The 18411-nt window shown below is 50.7% G+C and overlaps 1 protein-coding gene across 1 annotated transcript; it reads right to left on the bottom strand.

Moving 5' to 3' along the window:
• Window positions 1-11487: 11487 nt before the first annotated feature.
• Window positions 11488-12733, bottom strand: LOC116645392 (histo-blood group ABO system transferase 2-like). The gene is given in 2 exon segments (XM_032425521.1): window positions 11488-12053; window positions 12511-12733. Coding segments are annotated over 2 exon segments (789 nt in total).
• Window positions 12734-18411: the final 5678 nt, after the last annotated feature.

Below are 18411 nucleotides of genomic sequence, written 5' to 3'. Positions count from 1 at the left end.
TGGGCATCGAGCACCATGTCAACATCAACACTGCTCTTTCAATTCACTTGTCTCCCATTCCTTAAAATCAGAAACCAAGCTCCAGTCACCACTCTAGTTTCCCTTCAGAGAAATAAGGCAAATGTTAGAATAAAACACTACGTGTGCACAGCACACTTCTTATCAAAATATAATTCCTTGGTCTTTCTCATACGGGCAGCCCTATGTTACCCATACTAATGAGAGATGCCACGAGTTCAATCATATATATATATATATATATATATATATCCCTTATGTTTTTCCTTTTGATACTTGTATCTTGGAAGTCAATGTCTATATTGCTTTCTTAAAATAATAATAATAATAATAATGATGTGGTCACATAAGGGTCTGGATCTCCATAGCCACACATTTCTCTGGTCCAGATAAGGATGAAGCAAAGTCCACACCCTCAGGGATCCCAACATGCCTCAGAGCTGAAGAATTCCTTTGCTAATTGGAGTTGTCCGAGTACAAAGGATACAGGCACCCTCCAGCATTTATTCTGTTCTCTTCATAAATTCCCCAGCTCAAGTTGCAAGTGACTCACTGGGTCAAGCTTCCAGAGCCCAGGATGGGCCACCAGGTAAGCAGACCCCTTGGGGAAGGCTAACAGGGGGCTCGATTTCCTTTGGGAGCACGATGCGCCACTCCCCGAGCTCCTAAGGAACCTACACTCCTTCTCCATGTGTCCCTCTCACAAAGGGCACCGCACCCTGTATCAGCTCTGAGGCTGTGTTTTATTTTAAAAAATAATTTCTAATATTGGAATGTGGTTCACGGAAGAGGAAAACATGAACACCCACAAAGGATTCTTATAAATATTTCAGAAGATTGTTTCCCATTGTTTAATTAAAACAGGAAATAAAAACACACAGATAACCCCTTCCACCAGCAGGTACGATTCACTGCAGTGACTTAAAGAAGAGCAGGAAATACAAGAGTAACAGATGTTCTGATGACCCGTCATTTCCATAACCAAAGTTTTGAAACTTCACACACACACAAAGAAAGAAGCACAAAGAAGCATCTCAGCCTGGCTACTCTGAGGAGTCTGAACTGGAGTGACAGGGACAGATGATGAGGTGGTGTGTGTGGGGTGAGGCTGGTGGCACAGAAGAAGGTGCTCGGCCAGCTCTCCACCTGTGCCTCACCTGTCCTCACCCAGGAACCTGCTCACAGCCCTCACCTGTCACAACTCTCACATGGGAGACCCACAGCCACCCCTGCAGCTCGTCCTGCCCACACCCTCCTGCAGAATGCACTCAGCTATCCTCCAGGACCCCTGTCAGCTTTCCCCAGACCTGGAACTCACCCATCTACGGCAGAGCTCCAGGATTCCCCCTCTTCTTCCAAAATGACACTGGCCCAAGGCTTTCATGAGAAAGGTAGAAGGCTACATAATGAATGGTTCACACCCACTTTCCCCTTCTGTCATATTTCTCTCCACTTACCTTCCTACCTGTGCAAACTGTAAGTAACATATCAATGGAACATGAACATGCTCTGAGATCTGATTCTTTCATTTCAGCCTTCTGAGGACTCCTTGTACAATAAAATACCATATCCTATGATGGGGCGGGGGGGGGGGGGACAGGTTTAAAACTACTATTTACAGAATAATTCAGCCCAAATCACCTCATTTTTAGTTGCTCTTCATTAAGCAGAACAGTTTCTGGGTTTTTTTCTGTAAAAAAGCCTTTTCATAGATATTACCTTCCAGCAATTTCATAAGGAGTCAGCGGAAGCTCTGTGGGATAACTCAACCCACCGCTCCTGACACTAAGCCCCTTGAAGCCACCAGCATGCCTCTATCTAGAATTCCCAGACTTTCCTTCTGACTCCACCACCAAAGAAACTACAGAGAAAATATGGCATGTCAAAATATCTAGATGATACATTTAGTAAAACTAGAAAGTCAAGCTCAACTTTTAAACAGTAAAAGGCTGCTTTGAATAATTTTGAATTTTCCCTCGACCCTAATTATAACTCTTTTGATGAAAAGACTAATCAATTATGAAACATCACCTTTGACAAATGACAAGACATCATCCAAGTCTGTATCTGACGAAAAAAAACCATCTAACTCTAGATGCTGGCCACTCAACCATATCCTAGGCCCAAATGAATAAACACTGTTAGATGAAGGAACAAATGATATGTTAAAAACACACAAAGAGTAAATCTCACCTTCCTTTTCTAATAAAAGTGATTTCTAGGAAACAGATGTTCAGAATACATTCGTAAGCAATAAATGAACAGAGAACATGGGATCCCCTGCAATGTTCTACCTGCAGGGAAATTAAGTAACTCTTGCACCAAATGGAGAATGCTGACAGCTACTTAAGTTTTACTTTGTGGCTCAACTAGAGAAAAGAGGAAAGCCCAGGAGGTTTGGGGTTAATAAGAAGTTTTACCTCCAGTTCTGACATGAAGATGACATTGTGCCAAATGTACCTGCTGCTTTCTCTGAACGCTGATGTCCTGTGACAAGGCGCATCACTGACTCAGATGCCGATGTTCAAAACTTCGGGCCTCGTGGAGCCAGAGCAGAGAAGTGCTGTCAGGTGGGGATAAGTAGGACCTCCGACCTATGGCCTGCATACCTGCTTCGGTTTCTAGGAGAAGGGGAAACACATACTTGTTTAAGTAGTAATTATCTTCATTCTAAAGTAGACCAATGATTTTGTCTTTTTTGGAAAAGTGAAATTAGTCTTCCAAATGAACACCTCAACTCATCTGTTTCTCATGCAACTTGTGTGGGGTCTGGTTGACTCCAGCCTCCAGGCCCCCACCTGGAGGACCCTCCTGCACAATCCTGACAGCCCATTACCACCATCCCCGGGGGGGACAGGGCGCACAATGCTGAAGGTGGGGGACCGCTATGGGGCTTGTTACCACCACACCTGTGCACTCGGGAACAGGGACGCCCTGCTGAACTTGGGGTGCTGCTCAAGGTCCATTACCTGCACTGTCTGTGCCAGGGGACCGGGGGCACCCCACTGAAGTTGGAGACTGTGTGTGGTACGTACGTGTCCTCTTCCCGGGGAACCCCGGAAACCCTGAAATGTCCGCAACCCATCCCACAAAAGTTCGGGTGGCCGGGTGCCCTGGAGTTCACGGGTCTGGTGGGTACAGCCAGTTGACTGACTTTGGGCAGAAGAGACTTTTAAGGGAAAAAGAAAACTCATCTGAGTCCCCACGATGTACTTGCTTCATGCGCCCCTACCCGCCTCCCACCCGGGGCACACCCTACCCCCGAGACCCCCACCCGGGCCCACAGCGTGGACTCACCCAGCCGGGAACTCCGCAAGTCAACTCTCAGAGTGCCACTTCCCCTGCCCCATCTCTGCATCCCACATCAGCTCCGAGTCCGCCCACAGAGAGGTAGGTCCACCCCCACGCAGGAGGGGAGGGTAGTGCCCCGAGCCCATTGGATGCCGTGCCTGCCAGTACCGGGCAACCCGCCCTCACACCCGCGCCTCCCTGTGACTGCAGATGGTCCCCGAGGAGCCTCCTCGCCCCAACACCTGGTACAGCGGTGCAGGCATGGGTGGGATCCTGGGCAGGGCCCTCCCCAGACATCCGGCCCCGTCTGCGACCCCTCTGACTGCAGACCACCCCCAGAGCCCTGCCCCTTCCCTTCCTGCACCAACCCAGCCTGCAGAGCTGTTCCTGGCTCCCGGCAAGGTCAGCTGCTCTCAGACCCTCCAAGGCTTGGGCTTTAGGAAATGCAATGGTTTCCCACATTTCCAAGGCAATTTTAAGACCCAAAAAGTAATGCTCTAAGCGGGAAGAGCTTCACCTTCTGGTCTCACCCATGGAGCGGATAGTGCTTCTTGGACCTTGTAGGATGAGCCCATTTGTGCTGGAATATATATACACATGATTAGTCATGCAGGGAAGCTCCAGGATGAAGAACAGCCGCCCTTCTGTGCTGTTGGAGTTGTGAACCAGGAACATTTATTTTTCACTTAAAAAGAAAACATATTATTTGCAAACGACATATCAGATAAAGGACCAGCATCCAAAATCTATAAAGAACCTCTTAAACTCAACACCCAAAGAACAAATGATCCAATCAAGAAGTGGGCAGAAGACATGAACAGACATTTTTCCAAAGAAGACATCCAAATGGACAACAGACACATGAAAAAGTGTACAACATCGCTTAGCATCAGGGGAATCCAAATCAAAACCTCAATGAGATACCACCTCACACCACCCAGAATGGCTAAAATTAACAAGTCAGGAAACTACGGATCTTGGCGAGGATGCAGAGAAAGGGGAACCCTCCTACACTGTTGGTGGGAATGCAAGCTGGTGTAGCCACTCTGGAAAACAGTATGGAGGTTCCTCAAAAAGTTGAAAATAGAGCTACCCTACAATCCAGCAATTGCACTACTGGGTATTTACCCCAAAGATACAAATGTAGGGATCCAAAGGGGTACGTGCACCCTGATGTTTATAGCAGCAATGTCCACAATAGCCAAACTATGGAAAGAGCCAAGATGTCCATCGACAGATGAATGGATAAAGATGTGGTATATATATACAATGGAATATTATGCAGCCATCAAAAGGAATGAGATCTTGCCATTTGCAATGACATGGATGGAACTGGAGGGTGTTATGATGAGCGAAATAAGTCAGTCAGAGAAAGACATGTATCATATGACCTCACTGATATGAGGAATTCTTAATCTCAGGAAACAAACTGAGGGTTGCTGGAGTGCTGGGGGATGGGAGGGATGGGGTGGCTGGGTGAAGACACTGGGGTGGGTATGTGCTATGGTGAGCGCTGTGAATTGTGCAAGACTGTTGAATCACAGATCTGTACCTCTGAAACAAATAATGCAATATATGTTAAGAAAAAAAAAAAAGAAGATAGTAGGAGGGGAAGAATGAAGGGGGGGAAGTCGGAGGGCAAGACGAACCATGAGAGACGATGGACTCTGAAAAACAAACTGAGGGTTCTAGAGGGGAGGGGGGTGGGAGGATGGGTTAGCCTGGTGATGGGTATTAAAGAGGGCACGTTCTGCATGGAGCACTGGGTGTTATACGCAAACAATGAATCATGGAACACTACATCAAAAACTAATGATGTAATGTATGGTGATTAACATAACAATAAAAAATTTTTAAAAAAAGAAAACATATTGTTATTGTCGACACTAAATGAACAAACCCTTTTAAACAGTTTATAGAGAAAGGAAGAGAGTTTTATTCAAACCCAAGTCAAGACAGGGGCCTGGGAGACACAATCTTCACAAAGAAGGGAGTGCTCCAGGGAAGGAACATTTGGGGCAGGTTTATATATTTGTTGTCTTGTTTTACATACAGAGTTACACATCATCATGAGGAAGAACATTTCAGAAAGTTACAGACTTTTTCTTATGTTTTCAGTTTGTGCAAGTCGGTATGACTTTAATCTTATGGGAGCCAGAGAGGTTCTTTTGTTTTTCTTAACTTTATGTTTGCAATGGCATTTTTTGGTTATCTTTTTCTTCTCGAAGCAGATGTACAATATGTGCCTGGGGCAGAAAGAGGGTTCATGCTCTGAGGTTTTGCCCAGTCATTTTGAGCTTGGTAAAATGTTAAAGGATAGCTTCCCTGGGAGCTCAGGATCCGGGCCCAAGGATGGTAAAAGATAAATATTTTCCATTATCATTAGAATTACTACTAAAGGGAGGAACTGAGACAAAAGAACCTTTAACAATAGTACCAAGAAATCAAAATGATGCCTACGGAAGGTTACCTGTTCCATGGTCAACACAGGTAACAGAGGTGTTCACAGACGCTGGGCTCCTCCCCTTCTCCTGCCCAAATCTCTGAAGCACACAGATAATTTAAAGTCAGAATTTTAGAACTGCCAGACATCTTGGAGACATCTTAGGGCTGCCAGACATTTTAGAGAGGGCTGGCCCTCTCGGTGGGGAGGCTTGTGTGCCTGGTGCACCTGTCCCCCACCTACCCCTGAAAGAGTGGCCACATTCAAGTGTTTCCATGTCCAACCCTCAGGGACAGTTGGGAACCTGGGGTCAAGAGAGGCAGGGACTGGCCCAAGACAAATGAGGGGTGCAGAGTCCAAGGAGCAGGGCTGCTCTCCAGTCCTAGGCCAGCCCAACCCTCCCCTGAGGTTTGCTTTGGGGGTGAGAGCCCCTCAGATCCTCGGGGATAGCTACCCATCCCGTCCCATGTGGGGACATGACCTTGGGCATCCCCAGGCACGTAGAGGCATGCGCACCTGCACACCCACCCACACACACACACACACACCGCTCTGACTGCCCAGCTGGGGGTCAGAAGGGGAGGACACCTGGGAGCAAGGTGGGGGACAAGGGGGAAAGAAGAAAGAGGTCAGAGACAGCTGGGCCATGGGACAGGGGCATCAGGACTCCTGGCAAGAACCCAGATCCATAGCATGGGAAGGGGGAACATACCAGGCTGATGGTCAGGGGTCCCCAAAGGGTCCAAGGGGTTGCCAGGGCACTGGGAGAGGACAGGGTCTGGGTTCCAGTGTCCATCACCACCCTGGGCACTTGGAAGTAGGAAGAGATATCCACCCCCAAGTCCAGACGGGGCTACAGCACAAAAGGCCCCAGCTTACTCTTCTGTCACTTGGGCTATAGAGATGCGGTGTCCCTAGGGTCCCACAGGCTTGTGGAAGAGCCTGTTGGCCTTGGATCTCCATCCCTGACCCACTGTGCTCCCAGTCCTGGGAAAATGCTTTGTACTCCCTCGAGGTCCTTCTGAGCAGAGGACAGCCTGGGGGTTTGGGGGGCTGAGGACCTGGGTACACAGAACGTGGCAGAGCACTGGACCACTAGTCTGGAGACCAAGGTCAAGACCCTCCTTGTTGCAGCCTCAGGGTCCCCATTTGGAAGAGGTTCCAGAGTCACTGTTCTGGTCAGGGTGAGGAGGCCTTAGGAAGGAACGGAGCACCAGGACCGGAGAGGGAAACAGGGACAAGGGAGGCTTCTGAGGTTTCTCACATCGCCCCTGGAACCCACAGATCCTGCTCCTGTGAGAGACACAGAGACAGAGACAGAGAAGGAGACAGAGACAGAGGAGATGACAGAGAATGAACACAGGACAGAGGGAACCAGGAGAACTCACAGACTTTCCTCCATCAGCTTGGAAATGACATCCCTGCATTTTGCCCCATTCTATTCCTAAGAGCAGTCAACACAGGCCATCCACCCTGGAGGGGAGGGGATTCCATAGGGATGTGTGACCAGGATTCGGGGATGCCGGGAGCCACTGTGGGGACTGCCCAGCACATGGGCACAGACGAGGCCCTGGGACCTAGCCTAACCCTAATGGGAGCCCTGGAAATCTGTGTTGTGAGAGGACAAGGTCAGAATCAGTTCATTGCAACTTTCCCAGGGGGGCTGGGACACAGGCAGGAGGAGGGTGCCTTTGCCCGGACCCCAGAGCAGACCCAGGCCCCTCTGAGATGTGCTCCATGTCCCGCCCAGCCCGTGGCTCATCCTTGCATTGCCAAGTATGCACCAGCCTCCTGTGATGGCAGGTACGGAACATGTGTAGAGGTCCTACCCCTGATGGCGTCCCTAGAAGTAGAAGCCAGAATACCCCAATGTGCAGATGGGGAGCCTGGGGAGGCCCTGAGAGGCACAGGGTCTGTCCAGGGTCACAGCCCTGGGCACACGCAGGAGTCCGGTTTGAACCCAGCTCTGTGTCCTCACAGCGGGGACACCGGCTGCACCAGGCCTCCCGGGGTCTGTGGGTGGGCTGTGTGGGTGTCACTGTATGGATGGGTCATGGGGGGAGGGTGAGCATTGAGCAGCTGGGGGAGGGGGTCCCTCGGGGGGGTTCTTGTGTGAGGAGGAAGTCGGGTAAGGGGACCCCAGGCAGTGGTGACCTCACTTCCCTGACAACAGAGCCCAACAGAATTTGGCACCCCAGTAACCAGGCACCCACATTCTAGAGACAGCACCCTGCCCAGCTCATTTCGTTGGAGATCCTCCAACGAAGAACATGTTTGCATGTTGCATCCCAAAGTCCGGAGGCTGCAGGCTGAAGAAAGCGCACCCTACAAACACTTTCCCTGGCTGGGGATGTCGTGTGAGGGCTCCCCAACGCCTCTGGCCATTTGGCGGGAAGGACAGAAAGGTGACACCAGGAGGCCAGAGCAGGCCACCCAGCCCCACTCGCTCTGATCTGACCTGTGCAGCACCAGGTGCCCTCCCTGTGTGTGTGTATGTGTGTGTGTCTGTGTGCGCGCGTGTGTGTGTGAGAGAGTGAGAGAGTGAGTGTGTGTGTGTAAAACGGGCTCATGTAGGGTGGGGCCACCACGAGCAGGAGGTCAAATGCCTGGTGGGCAGGTCATGTTCACACCCCAGGTCAAGGCTGGCTGGGTGGGACGGGGTGTGCGGGCGCTGCCCCTTCTGCCCAAGGTTTATCCAGATAGCCCGCAGGGATGGGTCACTGCATCCCGGGTGCAGGGCTGTGCACGCACAGGTCTGTGTCTGATCTGGGAGCAGCAGGGGGACTGGACAGGAGGACAGTGAGGATGGCCTGGGAGGGCTGTGATGCCTCGGGGCCGGCTACCCGTCCGTCTTTGCAGAAGGCCACAGATGACCTCCAGAGGCGGCTGGCGGACATGCCCCCCTCCCTGACAGAGGGGTTGACCCCACAGGCATCCCCAAAAACAGGTGCTGGGGATTGTCAGGCAAGACCTCCAACACCACCCAGACCACTGTCCCAGGTGGTTGGTCACCGGACAGTGGTCCAGGAGCCGGAGCCCACGGAGGCCGAGGCCGAGGGTGAGAAGGCTGGGGCTGGGTGTTTGTGGTGTGTGGGGATGGGTCAGGGATGGGTCGGTGCTGGGCCCACAGGGAGGAGTCCCCAGAGGCTGGTGTGGGGCCAGGAGCAACTACTGGGCACAGAGCACCCAGCAGGTGGACTGCAGTCGGGGAGACATCCCCGTGAGGGTTCCTTCCTGGCTGTGGCTTCTCTGGGAGGCCCTGGGTTGGGCTTTGTCTCTGCAAAGGCCCACGGAGAGCAGGCACAGGGGTGAGCTTTTCTCCTCTCACAGCTGCTCCACCATCTGAGCTAGAGCTGGCTCCAACTCCATCAGCAGCTCTGGGGGGAGGGGTGGTGCCTGCAGCGACTTCAGGAGGAGACCAGAGGCCAGCAGGTGACCTGGCACCTGCCCACGGAGAGCCTGACGCTGTCCAGGAAGAACTGGCACCTGTTCCTGCCCCTGACCCTGCTCCTGCTACAGTTCCTGCCCCTGCCAGAGCCGCTGTCCCTGCCCCTGCCCCTGCTTGTGGTCCTGCCCTTGCTCCTTCACCTGCTACACTTCCTGCCGCTCCCCCTGCCCCTGTCTGTGCTCCTGTTCCTGCCCCTGACCCAGGTCCTGCCCTGGATCCTGCACCTGCCACTACTGCTGACCCCGTCCCTCCCCTTGCCCCTGGCCCTGCTCTTACACCTGCCCCTGCCCCTTCCCCCGCCCCTGTTCCAGCTCCCATTCCTGCCCCTGCCCCAGATCCTGTCCCTGCTACAGTTCCTGCCACTCCCCATGCCCCTGCCCCTGCCCCTGCTACAGTTCCTGCCCCTGCTAGAGCTGCTGCCCCTTCCCCTGCCCCTGCCAGTGCTCCCATTCCTGCTCCTTACCCAGGTCCTGCCATGGATCCTGCACCTGCCACTACGGCTGACCCTGTCCCTCCCCTTGCCCCTGCCCCTGGCCCTGCTCTTACACCTGTCCCTGCCCCTGGCCCTGCCCCTATCCTAACCCCTGCCCCTACTCCTGCTCCTGCAGGGCTTCCAGAGCCACATCCAGAGCCCACAGCCCTGCGGGGAGAGCTCCTTGTACAATTACCCTTAGTTCCATCCCCGGAACCGACGCCCCACCAGATTATTTCATACCCTCCCCCTATGTTCTTTCTCTCTGGTACATATTAACTGTTATTTTATCTTTTCATGTTCTGTATACTGTTTATTATTTGTTTTAAATAAAATTACTTGTTTTCAATTGAACACATCATGAGCATTAAGTACATTCCCAACGCTGTGCCACCACACCCCAGAACATTGCTGCAGAGTATCTCCTTCCCCAAAGGAGTCCCCGAACCAGAAGACCTCCCTGCCCATTTCTCCTCCAGCCCAGACCCTGGCAACCCCTAAGCTGCTTTCTCTCCCTGTTCTTTTACCTGTGCTGGATGTTTCTGTAAGTGGAATCACGAAATAGGTGCCTTTGTGTCTGCCCACCTATTTTCAAAGGGGACTCGTTTTCTTCTGTGTTTATTTGACATAGAATTTCCCTTATTTGATATTGAAATGCCTGATGGATTACAGATCAGATGTAATCATAGAGGCCACTTTAGGAATTATGGGCACAATCGTGGGGCCGAGACCCCTGTTCCTGCTGGGACACCACAGCCTGACCCCAGACAGGAAACGGCTGGTTCCTCCTGTGACCCACACAGAAACCAGGGAAATGCAGAAAGCTGGAAGACACACCACAAAGGGCAAAAGCATTGCTCACAACCCAAGGCCAGAGAAAGGCTTCACCTGACTCTGGTCCAAACCATGCTCCATGTCACTGGGTTCCACAGGGACAGAGACCAAACGCATGCAAGTCCAAGGGGGAGGATAGGCACATGGGGAGTGAGAGATGCGGGAGCTCCCGGGGAAGGACTCGGGCAAAGGAAACCCTGTGGAGGCAGCACTGGTCACCCTCAGACCAGCAGGTGTCTGATCTCGGGACCAGCAGCTCTAGGGAGAACGTGAGGAAGCCGAGGTCCAATGCAGGGCCGCTGGAGAGAAGTGTGTTGGGCACCCCTGTCTGGGAGAACAGTGAGCAGCACCCATCTCAGGCCACAGGTGCACCCATCACTTAGCGTGCTTGGCTTAAACCCTCAGTGTGATGGCTCTACTGGGGAATGGGGGGACCATGCCTGGAGGACCCGTGGCTCCACTGTCAGAGGTCGCCAACTTGATCTGTGAACAGTGGGGAAACCCGGCCACACCTGGAAGAATTTCTCGGAAGAGTAGCCATCTCAGTAACAGCTGACCTGGGAGGTCAACCTTCCAGCTGCCTGAGGTGGGATTGAGCCACAGACCAGCACACTAGCCAGAAATGGAAGAAGGAGAACCAGTTCTTCATTTCAATAGTTTCTAAGTTACCGGTTTGTTCCTATGGTTAGTATACTTTGCATTCTAAGATATCTCTGCCTCTCTAAGGTCTTAAAAAAGTTCTCCTCCTGTTCTCTGCCGGAGAGGTTCTTGAAAAAGCTATGGTTTATAGGTAAAAATCAGCCGGAATTGACTTTGGTTGGCACAGCCATGCTGGGAAAAGTATGGAGCTTCTCCAAAATACTAAAAATAGAACTCCTGTATGATCCACTACCGGGTAGACACTTGCAGAAAATGAAGTCAGTTTCTCGAAGTAAGATCTGCATTCTCCCACCCAATCTCCCCGAGGAGGGGCGGCCACCCTTAGCAACAGGGCACCCGTGGGAAGTCGTGGGCAACCCTCCCCTTGAGGCAGGTGCCTCCCTGCACAGGGGCTGCCCCAGGGCTGGGAGGTCTCCACAGCCGAGCATTCAACGTCCTGGATACTAGGAGGACCCAACAGCTGCAGTTCTCACAGGTCCTCCAGGGACATCCCAGCAGCCGCGGGTCCCACAGGTCCTCTGGGGACAGCACCTTGAGGGGCTTGCGGTCCAGCAGGTGCCTGTTCAGGTGGCTCTCATCGTGCCACACAACCTCGATCCCACTGGCCAGATCGACCCCCATCTCCTGGTGACAGGCCAAGGTCAGTTGGTGAACCTCCACCACCGACCCTCCAAAAAAGGTCCCCATGTAGTAAAAGTCACCCTGGTCCCTGGGGGTGTGCGCCTGGGACTGTGGCCGATGCTCATAGCTGAAGTCCTTGAGGGCCGCCCGGTAGAAACTGGGGTGCAGGGTGCCGAAGATGGGGGACAGGATCTCCATGCTCACGTGGTCGCGGAACTTCATGTCCACCTCCGTGCACACCAGGTAGTCCACCTCACAGAGGAAGTGTGGAGTTATTCTTAGAAAATGTATTGAAAGCCCTCAGGAGTGATTGTGGAAGCAGCTGAAACGTCAGCAGCGTTCCTGTTCTCAGGCTATTGAACGCAATGGTCTGGTAGGAACAGGATCCCATGATCCCCAGGGGCAGGGCACAGGTTAGGAGCTAGGGGCCCTGCTTCCTGCACCTGGCATTTGCTCGCACAAACATCCCCCTATTCCCTTATCCCCTGACTGCCTCCCTGTGTGCCTGCGCGTAGGGGAGGGTGCAGGCCTGCTTTACAGCTTCAGGATACTTGCCATCCCTTTGTCCTCCTTTCCCACACTTTGAGGCATCTGCCCTGGCTTTTCTGACAAAAAATGAAATAAAAGCGATGTGCAGAACCCAGCTGCTGCAGCTCTACTTGCAGAAGCAGCCCTGCATGACCACTCAGATTGGGGTCTGAGAACTTTATTTCAGCACACAATGAGAAGAGCTGCTTGCAGAAGCAGCGGATCATCACATGCGCTGCATGGACATGTCCTCCCAGCGCGGGGCGCCGGGGACCTCGAGGACCACCACCCTCCGGCCTTCCGGAAGGGGCACATGGGGCCCGGCAGCCAGCTGATTGGTGAAGACGTAGTAGGTGACCCTGTGTCCCACCATGAAGTGCTTCTCCACCGTCTGCAGGAACAGCTCCAGGAAGACCATGTCTCCACAGGGACAGGGGACAGGACTGGAGGAGGGTCACTGCCAGAGGCTGGCGGCAGGACCCCAGAGCTCGGGGCCGTGCACATGTGCACCTTCATCACGGGGGCAGGCCCTGGGCTGCTTTAAGCAACAGCCACCCTCCTGGCCTGTCCTCAGTAAGTCTGACGGTGGGGCCTCCCTACCTTCTGCTCCCAGAGATGGGGGCCATCAGTGCCCCATCTTACAAAGGGGAGCCCTAGGCTTGGGAGGCTGGAAACCCATGCAGCCCCACAGTCAGCATGCTGTAGCCAGGAACACTCCCCCTGTCCTGAACTCCCGGGCAAACCCTGCAGGTGCCCTCCCCTGGCTGACCCCTGCAGGTTCTGTCCCTACCTGGCATGACTTGAGCACCTTTGGACACAGCCCTTGTTGCTATGCCCTACAGACTGGGCAGAATCAGCAGGGCCGGCCACCTGCCCCACTTTGTTTTGAGTGGGCTGTCGCTGGCCCCCAACAGAGCTGTCTCCACCCTGTAGGGTCCTCCCTTGAAGGCTACTGGGTCTCTGGCTGACAAGGTCCATCAGTAAACCACTGGTATTCCTAGGAGGGGTCACCCTCAAACTCCCCCAGATCAGGAATCAGGTCCAGCCCATGGGCAAGGAAGGGGAAAGAGGACCCCTGGAAAAAGAGGGGGCTTGCTTAGGCCCCAGCCTTGAATCCAAGGGTGTGAGCTTCCGGTCCAGGTCTACATCTCCCCGGCCCCAAGAAGTTGGAAGTCTTGTCCAACAACCTCATGTGGCTGGTCCCCCTTTGAGGGGACTACATGTTCCCCACTGTGGGGACAGCAGCTCCCCCATTGTCAGCAAGTGTGGTGAGCCCCTCTGAGACTGATTTTTTTAAAGATTTTATTTATTTGACAGAGAAAGAGACAGCTAGAAAGGGAACACAAGCAGGGAGAGTGGGAGAGGGAGAAGACATGGGGCTTGATCCCAGGTCCATGGGATCATGACCTGAGCTAAAGGCAGACGCTTAATGACTGAGCCACCCAGGCGCCCTGAGACTCATTTTTTTACACAGGCACTAAGGCTACTTCCCTGTGCCTGCCCCATACCTGGCAGGTTAGTAAATCGCTCACACGGGGAAGGCAGGTACTACATTTAAATAAGGGACAAGCACACACACTCAGGAGACAGGAGTCAAGTCACCAGGGGGCATGTAGAGGCCCAGCCAATGGGGAAACAAGCCAGACATGATGCAAGGGGAGAGAAGAGTACTCCTGGCAGAGTGCACAGCGAACGTAAAGGATTAGAGTCAGGCCCGAGGCACATGTGGGACAAGCACACACCTGGGTGACCCACAGAGCGGGGGCTGCGGTGGGAGAGGTGAGGCTGAAGAGGATGGGCAGGTGGGGAGCGGATCGCAGAGAGGCTCAAAGGTTATGTTCTGAAACGATCAATCTGGTTACCAGAGGAGAATGGGCTCTATACAGCAGAGGACAGGGAGACCCTAACCCTAACCCCTAACGCTTAACCCTAACCCCTAACCCTAACCCCAACCCTAACCCTAATCAAACATCATGCTCAATTTCGAGGACTAACAGCTCTACTCTGAAATTACAAACAGGTCCATCATGTTGGCTTTCACTCATTGCTCCGTATTATACTGAAAGTTCTACCCAGAACAATAAGGCAAGAAATAAGGCATCCACATGTGAAAGAAAACAGTAGAACTAAGTCTATTCAGAGACCAGAGATGACATCATCTTATATAGAGAGCTTCCTAAAGAATCAACAAAAAATCAGGGCGCCTGGGTGGCTCAGTCGTTAAGCGTCTGCCTTCGATTCAGGGCATGATCCCAGGGTGCTGGGATCGAGCCCCGCATCGGGGTCCCTGCTCAGCAGGGAGCCTGCTTCTCCTTCTCCCTCTGTCTACCACTCTGCCTACTTGTGCTCTCTCTCTGTCAAATAAATAAATAAAATCTTTAAAAAAAGAATCAACAAAAAATCATTACAGCCAGTTACCTAATTCAGCAAAGTTACAGGACAAAATATCAACACACAAAAATCTCTCTTACTTGTATACATTAGCAATGAATCATCCAAAAAGGAATTTAAGAAAACAATTCCATTTTAGAGAACATCAACATTGACCAAATACTTAGGAATAGATATAAATCAAGGTGCAAGTCTTGTACACCGAAAGTTATAAAACATTGCTGAAAGAAAGTAAGGGAAACCTAAATAAATCTGAGGACACCCCATGGCGATGAAAAGACATACTATTGATAAGATGGCAATAGTACACAATGCGATGTGGAAATTCAATGTGTTCCCAAGAAAATGCACAAAGGCCTTTGGGAAGAAATGCACAAGCTAATCCTAACAGTCATATGGAATATCAAGGGACCACAAGATAGCCAAAACATTCTTGAAAAAGAAAATCAAAGGTGAAAGGTCATACTTCCAAAGTTCAAATCTTAATACAAAGCAACAGTAAATAAAACGTTGTGATATTGTCATAAAAGTATGCATACACCTTAAAACAAATAATACATTATATGTTAATTAAATGAATTTAAATTTAAAAATTTTTTAAATAAATAAAATAATTTTTTTAAAAAGGTATGCGTACAGGGGCGCCTGGGTGGCTCAGATGGTTAAGCGTCTGCCTTTGGCTCAGTGCATGATCCCAGGGTCCTGGGATCGAGCCCCGCATCGGGCTCCTTGCTCAGCGGGAAGCCTGCTTCTCCCTCTCCTTCTACTGCTCCCCCTGCTTGTGCTCTCTCGCTCTCTCTGTCAATCAATCAATCAATCAATCAATCAATCAATAAATATCTTTAAAAAAAAGGTATGCATACAGATCAGTGGGATTTAACTGAGAGCCCAGAAATAAACCCCTTCATCTATGGTCCACTGAATTTTGACAAGGGTCGACAATATTACATTGGGAGACAATTGGTTATCCATGTGCAGAGGAATGAAACTGGACCCTTACCTCAGACCACATATAAACATTAGCTCAAAATAAGTAAAGGCTTAAATGGAAGAGGTAAAATTATAAACTCTAGAAGAAATAAATGGGGATAAATCTTCATAATCTTGGATTTAGCAATGCTTTTAGCTCTGACACCAAAGCATAAGCAAAGAAAGAAAAAATAGATAAAATAATATCCTCAAAATTAAAAATCTTTTCAAAGCACCTGGGTGGTTCAGTAGGTTAAGCGTCTGACTCTTAATTTTGGTTCAGATCATGACCTCAGGGTCATGAGATCAAGCCCCATATCAGGCTCCACACTGAGTGTAGGGCCTGCTTGAGAGTCTCTCTTCCTCTCCCTCTGCCCCCGACCACTCACACATTCTTTCTCCCTTGCTCTTAAAAAAAAAAAAAAAAAAAAAAATAAAAAAAAAAAAATAAATATCTTTGTACATCAGAAGTTACTATCCTGGGCGCCTTGGGTGGCTCAGTTGGTTAAGCAGCTGCCTTCGGCTCAGGTCATGATCCTGGAGTCCCGGGATCGAGTCCCGCATCGGGCTCCCTGCTCAGCGAGGAGCCTGCTTCTCCCTCTGACCCTCCCCCCTCTCATGTACTCTCTCTCATTCTCGCTCTCTCAAATAAATAAATAAATCTTTAAAAAAAAAAAAAAAAAAAGAAGTTACTATCCTGGGGCGCCTGGGTGGCTCAGTCGTTAAGCGTCTGCCTTCGGCTCAGGTCATGATCCCAGGGTCCTGGGATCGAGCCCCGCATCGGGCTCCCTGCTCTGCGGAAAGCCTGCTTCTCCCTCTCCCCTCCCCCTGCTTGTGTTCCCTCTCTCACTCTGTCTCTCTCTGTCAAATAAATAAATAAAATGTTCAAAAAAAAAAAAAAAAAAAAAGAAGTTACTATCCTGAAAGTGAAAAGACAGCCCCCAGAAGGAAGGAAATATTTGTACACTATGTATCTAGTAAGAGTCTGTTGTCCAGAATATGTAAAGAGCTTTTACAACTCAACAAAAAGACAACCCAATTTTTAAAATGGACAAATGACTTGGATAGACCCTTCTCCAGAGAAGTCATGGGTGTTGGTGTTTCATGCATAGAGTCCCCCTCCGAGAGAAGGAAAAAGTTCTGGAGAATGATGAACAACATGGGAACTCAGCTAAGGCCAGAGAACTGTGTACCTGAAATGTTTTAAGTGGTCAATGTTATTTATGTTTAGTCACAGTGAAAAAGTGAATGAAGGACTGATGCATGTCACAACGTGGATGGACACTGAAAACAGCCCAAGTGACAGAAGCCAAACAGAAAATACCACTGAGATTGGAGCCATCTGTGCTCCTTAAATCCATCAGGGTTGTGCAAATAAGGGAAAGTCTCGGAGCAGTTCCAGAAAAAGAAAAATCGATCTGAATGGAAAAGGACATTTCAGACCGTGGGGCAGGTGGTGACAGTTGAAGTGGGCTTGTGGTCTGAGTTAAAATGTGGAAACTGGGATGATTTCCTCACTTAGGGTTATGTGGTGGTTCCGTGGGAGAGGTCCCTGTTTGGGGTAAAACACACTGAAGCACCCTGTGTGAAGTGGCAAATGTGGTAAGGAAACGACAACTGGGGGGTCTGAGTGTGGAGATAAAGCGTATTTGTGCTGCGGTGACAGGTTTACTGCACTTTGTAATCACTGCAGAGTCAATTACTCTTCCAAACAACCATAACAGCACCAGGTCACAGAAGCAGAGACAACATCAAACTTCGTGATGGAGGCCAAGCCCTCTCAGATCCAGTTCACCCACGTGGAGAGGCCACTCGCCCTTGTAGGAGGCCACATGTTAGCAAGAGACTCGTGGGAGGATTAAATCCACGGCCACTGTGTCTAGGGTACAGTAGAAGCAGTGGGATTTGGAATTCCAATTTTCCACAACGCTCCACCAAAAATTGGTTAGAACTGTGAAAATGCATGAAGGGAAGCCTCAGTAAAGTGGACTGGGGATGCCAGAAGGGGAGGCTGGAGGGGGGAGCCTACCACTCGGTCAGTTACAGGAACAACTGTCAGTTACAGAACCAACATTAGAAGCCTCCACAGGAGAGACTCATCAGTTACCGGCCCCAGAGGGGAAGATGTAGGTTTCATCTCCTCCAAGAAATCCACCACCCCTGCAGCTCAGCTGGTGAGAACGCTCCATCACCCCAACCCTGCTTTTCTCCAGCGGACTTTCCTTCAAAACAACCCTCCCAACTTTCCCCACCTTCTCCAAGAAATGTTTCTCTCTCCTTTCTTTCTCGCCTGTGATGTGGCCGTAGCTTGCTTGTCCCGGATTGCAAGTCTCTGCTATTCCCAAATAAACCCACTTTGCTGGTAAAATAACCGGCAGTTTTAGTTTAAGAGTAACAGAACTAATAAATTGGATAAATTTGCAAGGAATAAAACCAATATACAAAAATCAATTGCATTTCTATGTGCTCATAACAAACTATCAGAAAGAGAAATACAGAGAACAATGTCATTTACACCTGCATCAAAAAGAACACTATACCTAGGAATAAATTTAACCAAGGAGGTGACAGACCTGTTCTCTGACACCCGTGAGACACTGAAGACAGACATCGAGGGAGACACACGGAGACGGGAAGACACCCTGTGCTCACGGAAGAACCGACACTGTGAAAATATCTACTCTCCCCAAAGCCGTCTACAGAGTCCGCGCCGGCGCTACGGAACTTCCAGGACCG

The sequence above is a fragment of the Phoca vitulina genome, unplaced genomic scaffold (genome assembly GCF_004348235.1).
Source record: "Phoca vitulina isolate PV1807 unplaced genomic scaffold, GSC_HSeal_1.0 scaffold33, whole genome shotgun sequence".
Classification (NCBI taxonomy): Eukaryota; Metazoa; Chordata; class Mammalia; order Carnivora; family Phocidae; genus Phoca; species Phoca vitulina.
Note: the sequence above shows the minus strand (reverse complement) of the source record. Positions and strands in the feature narration are given on the sequence as shown.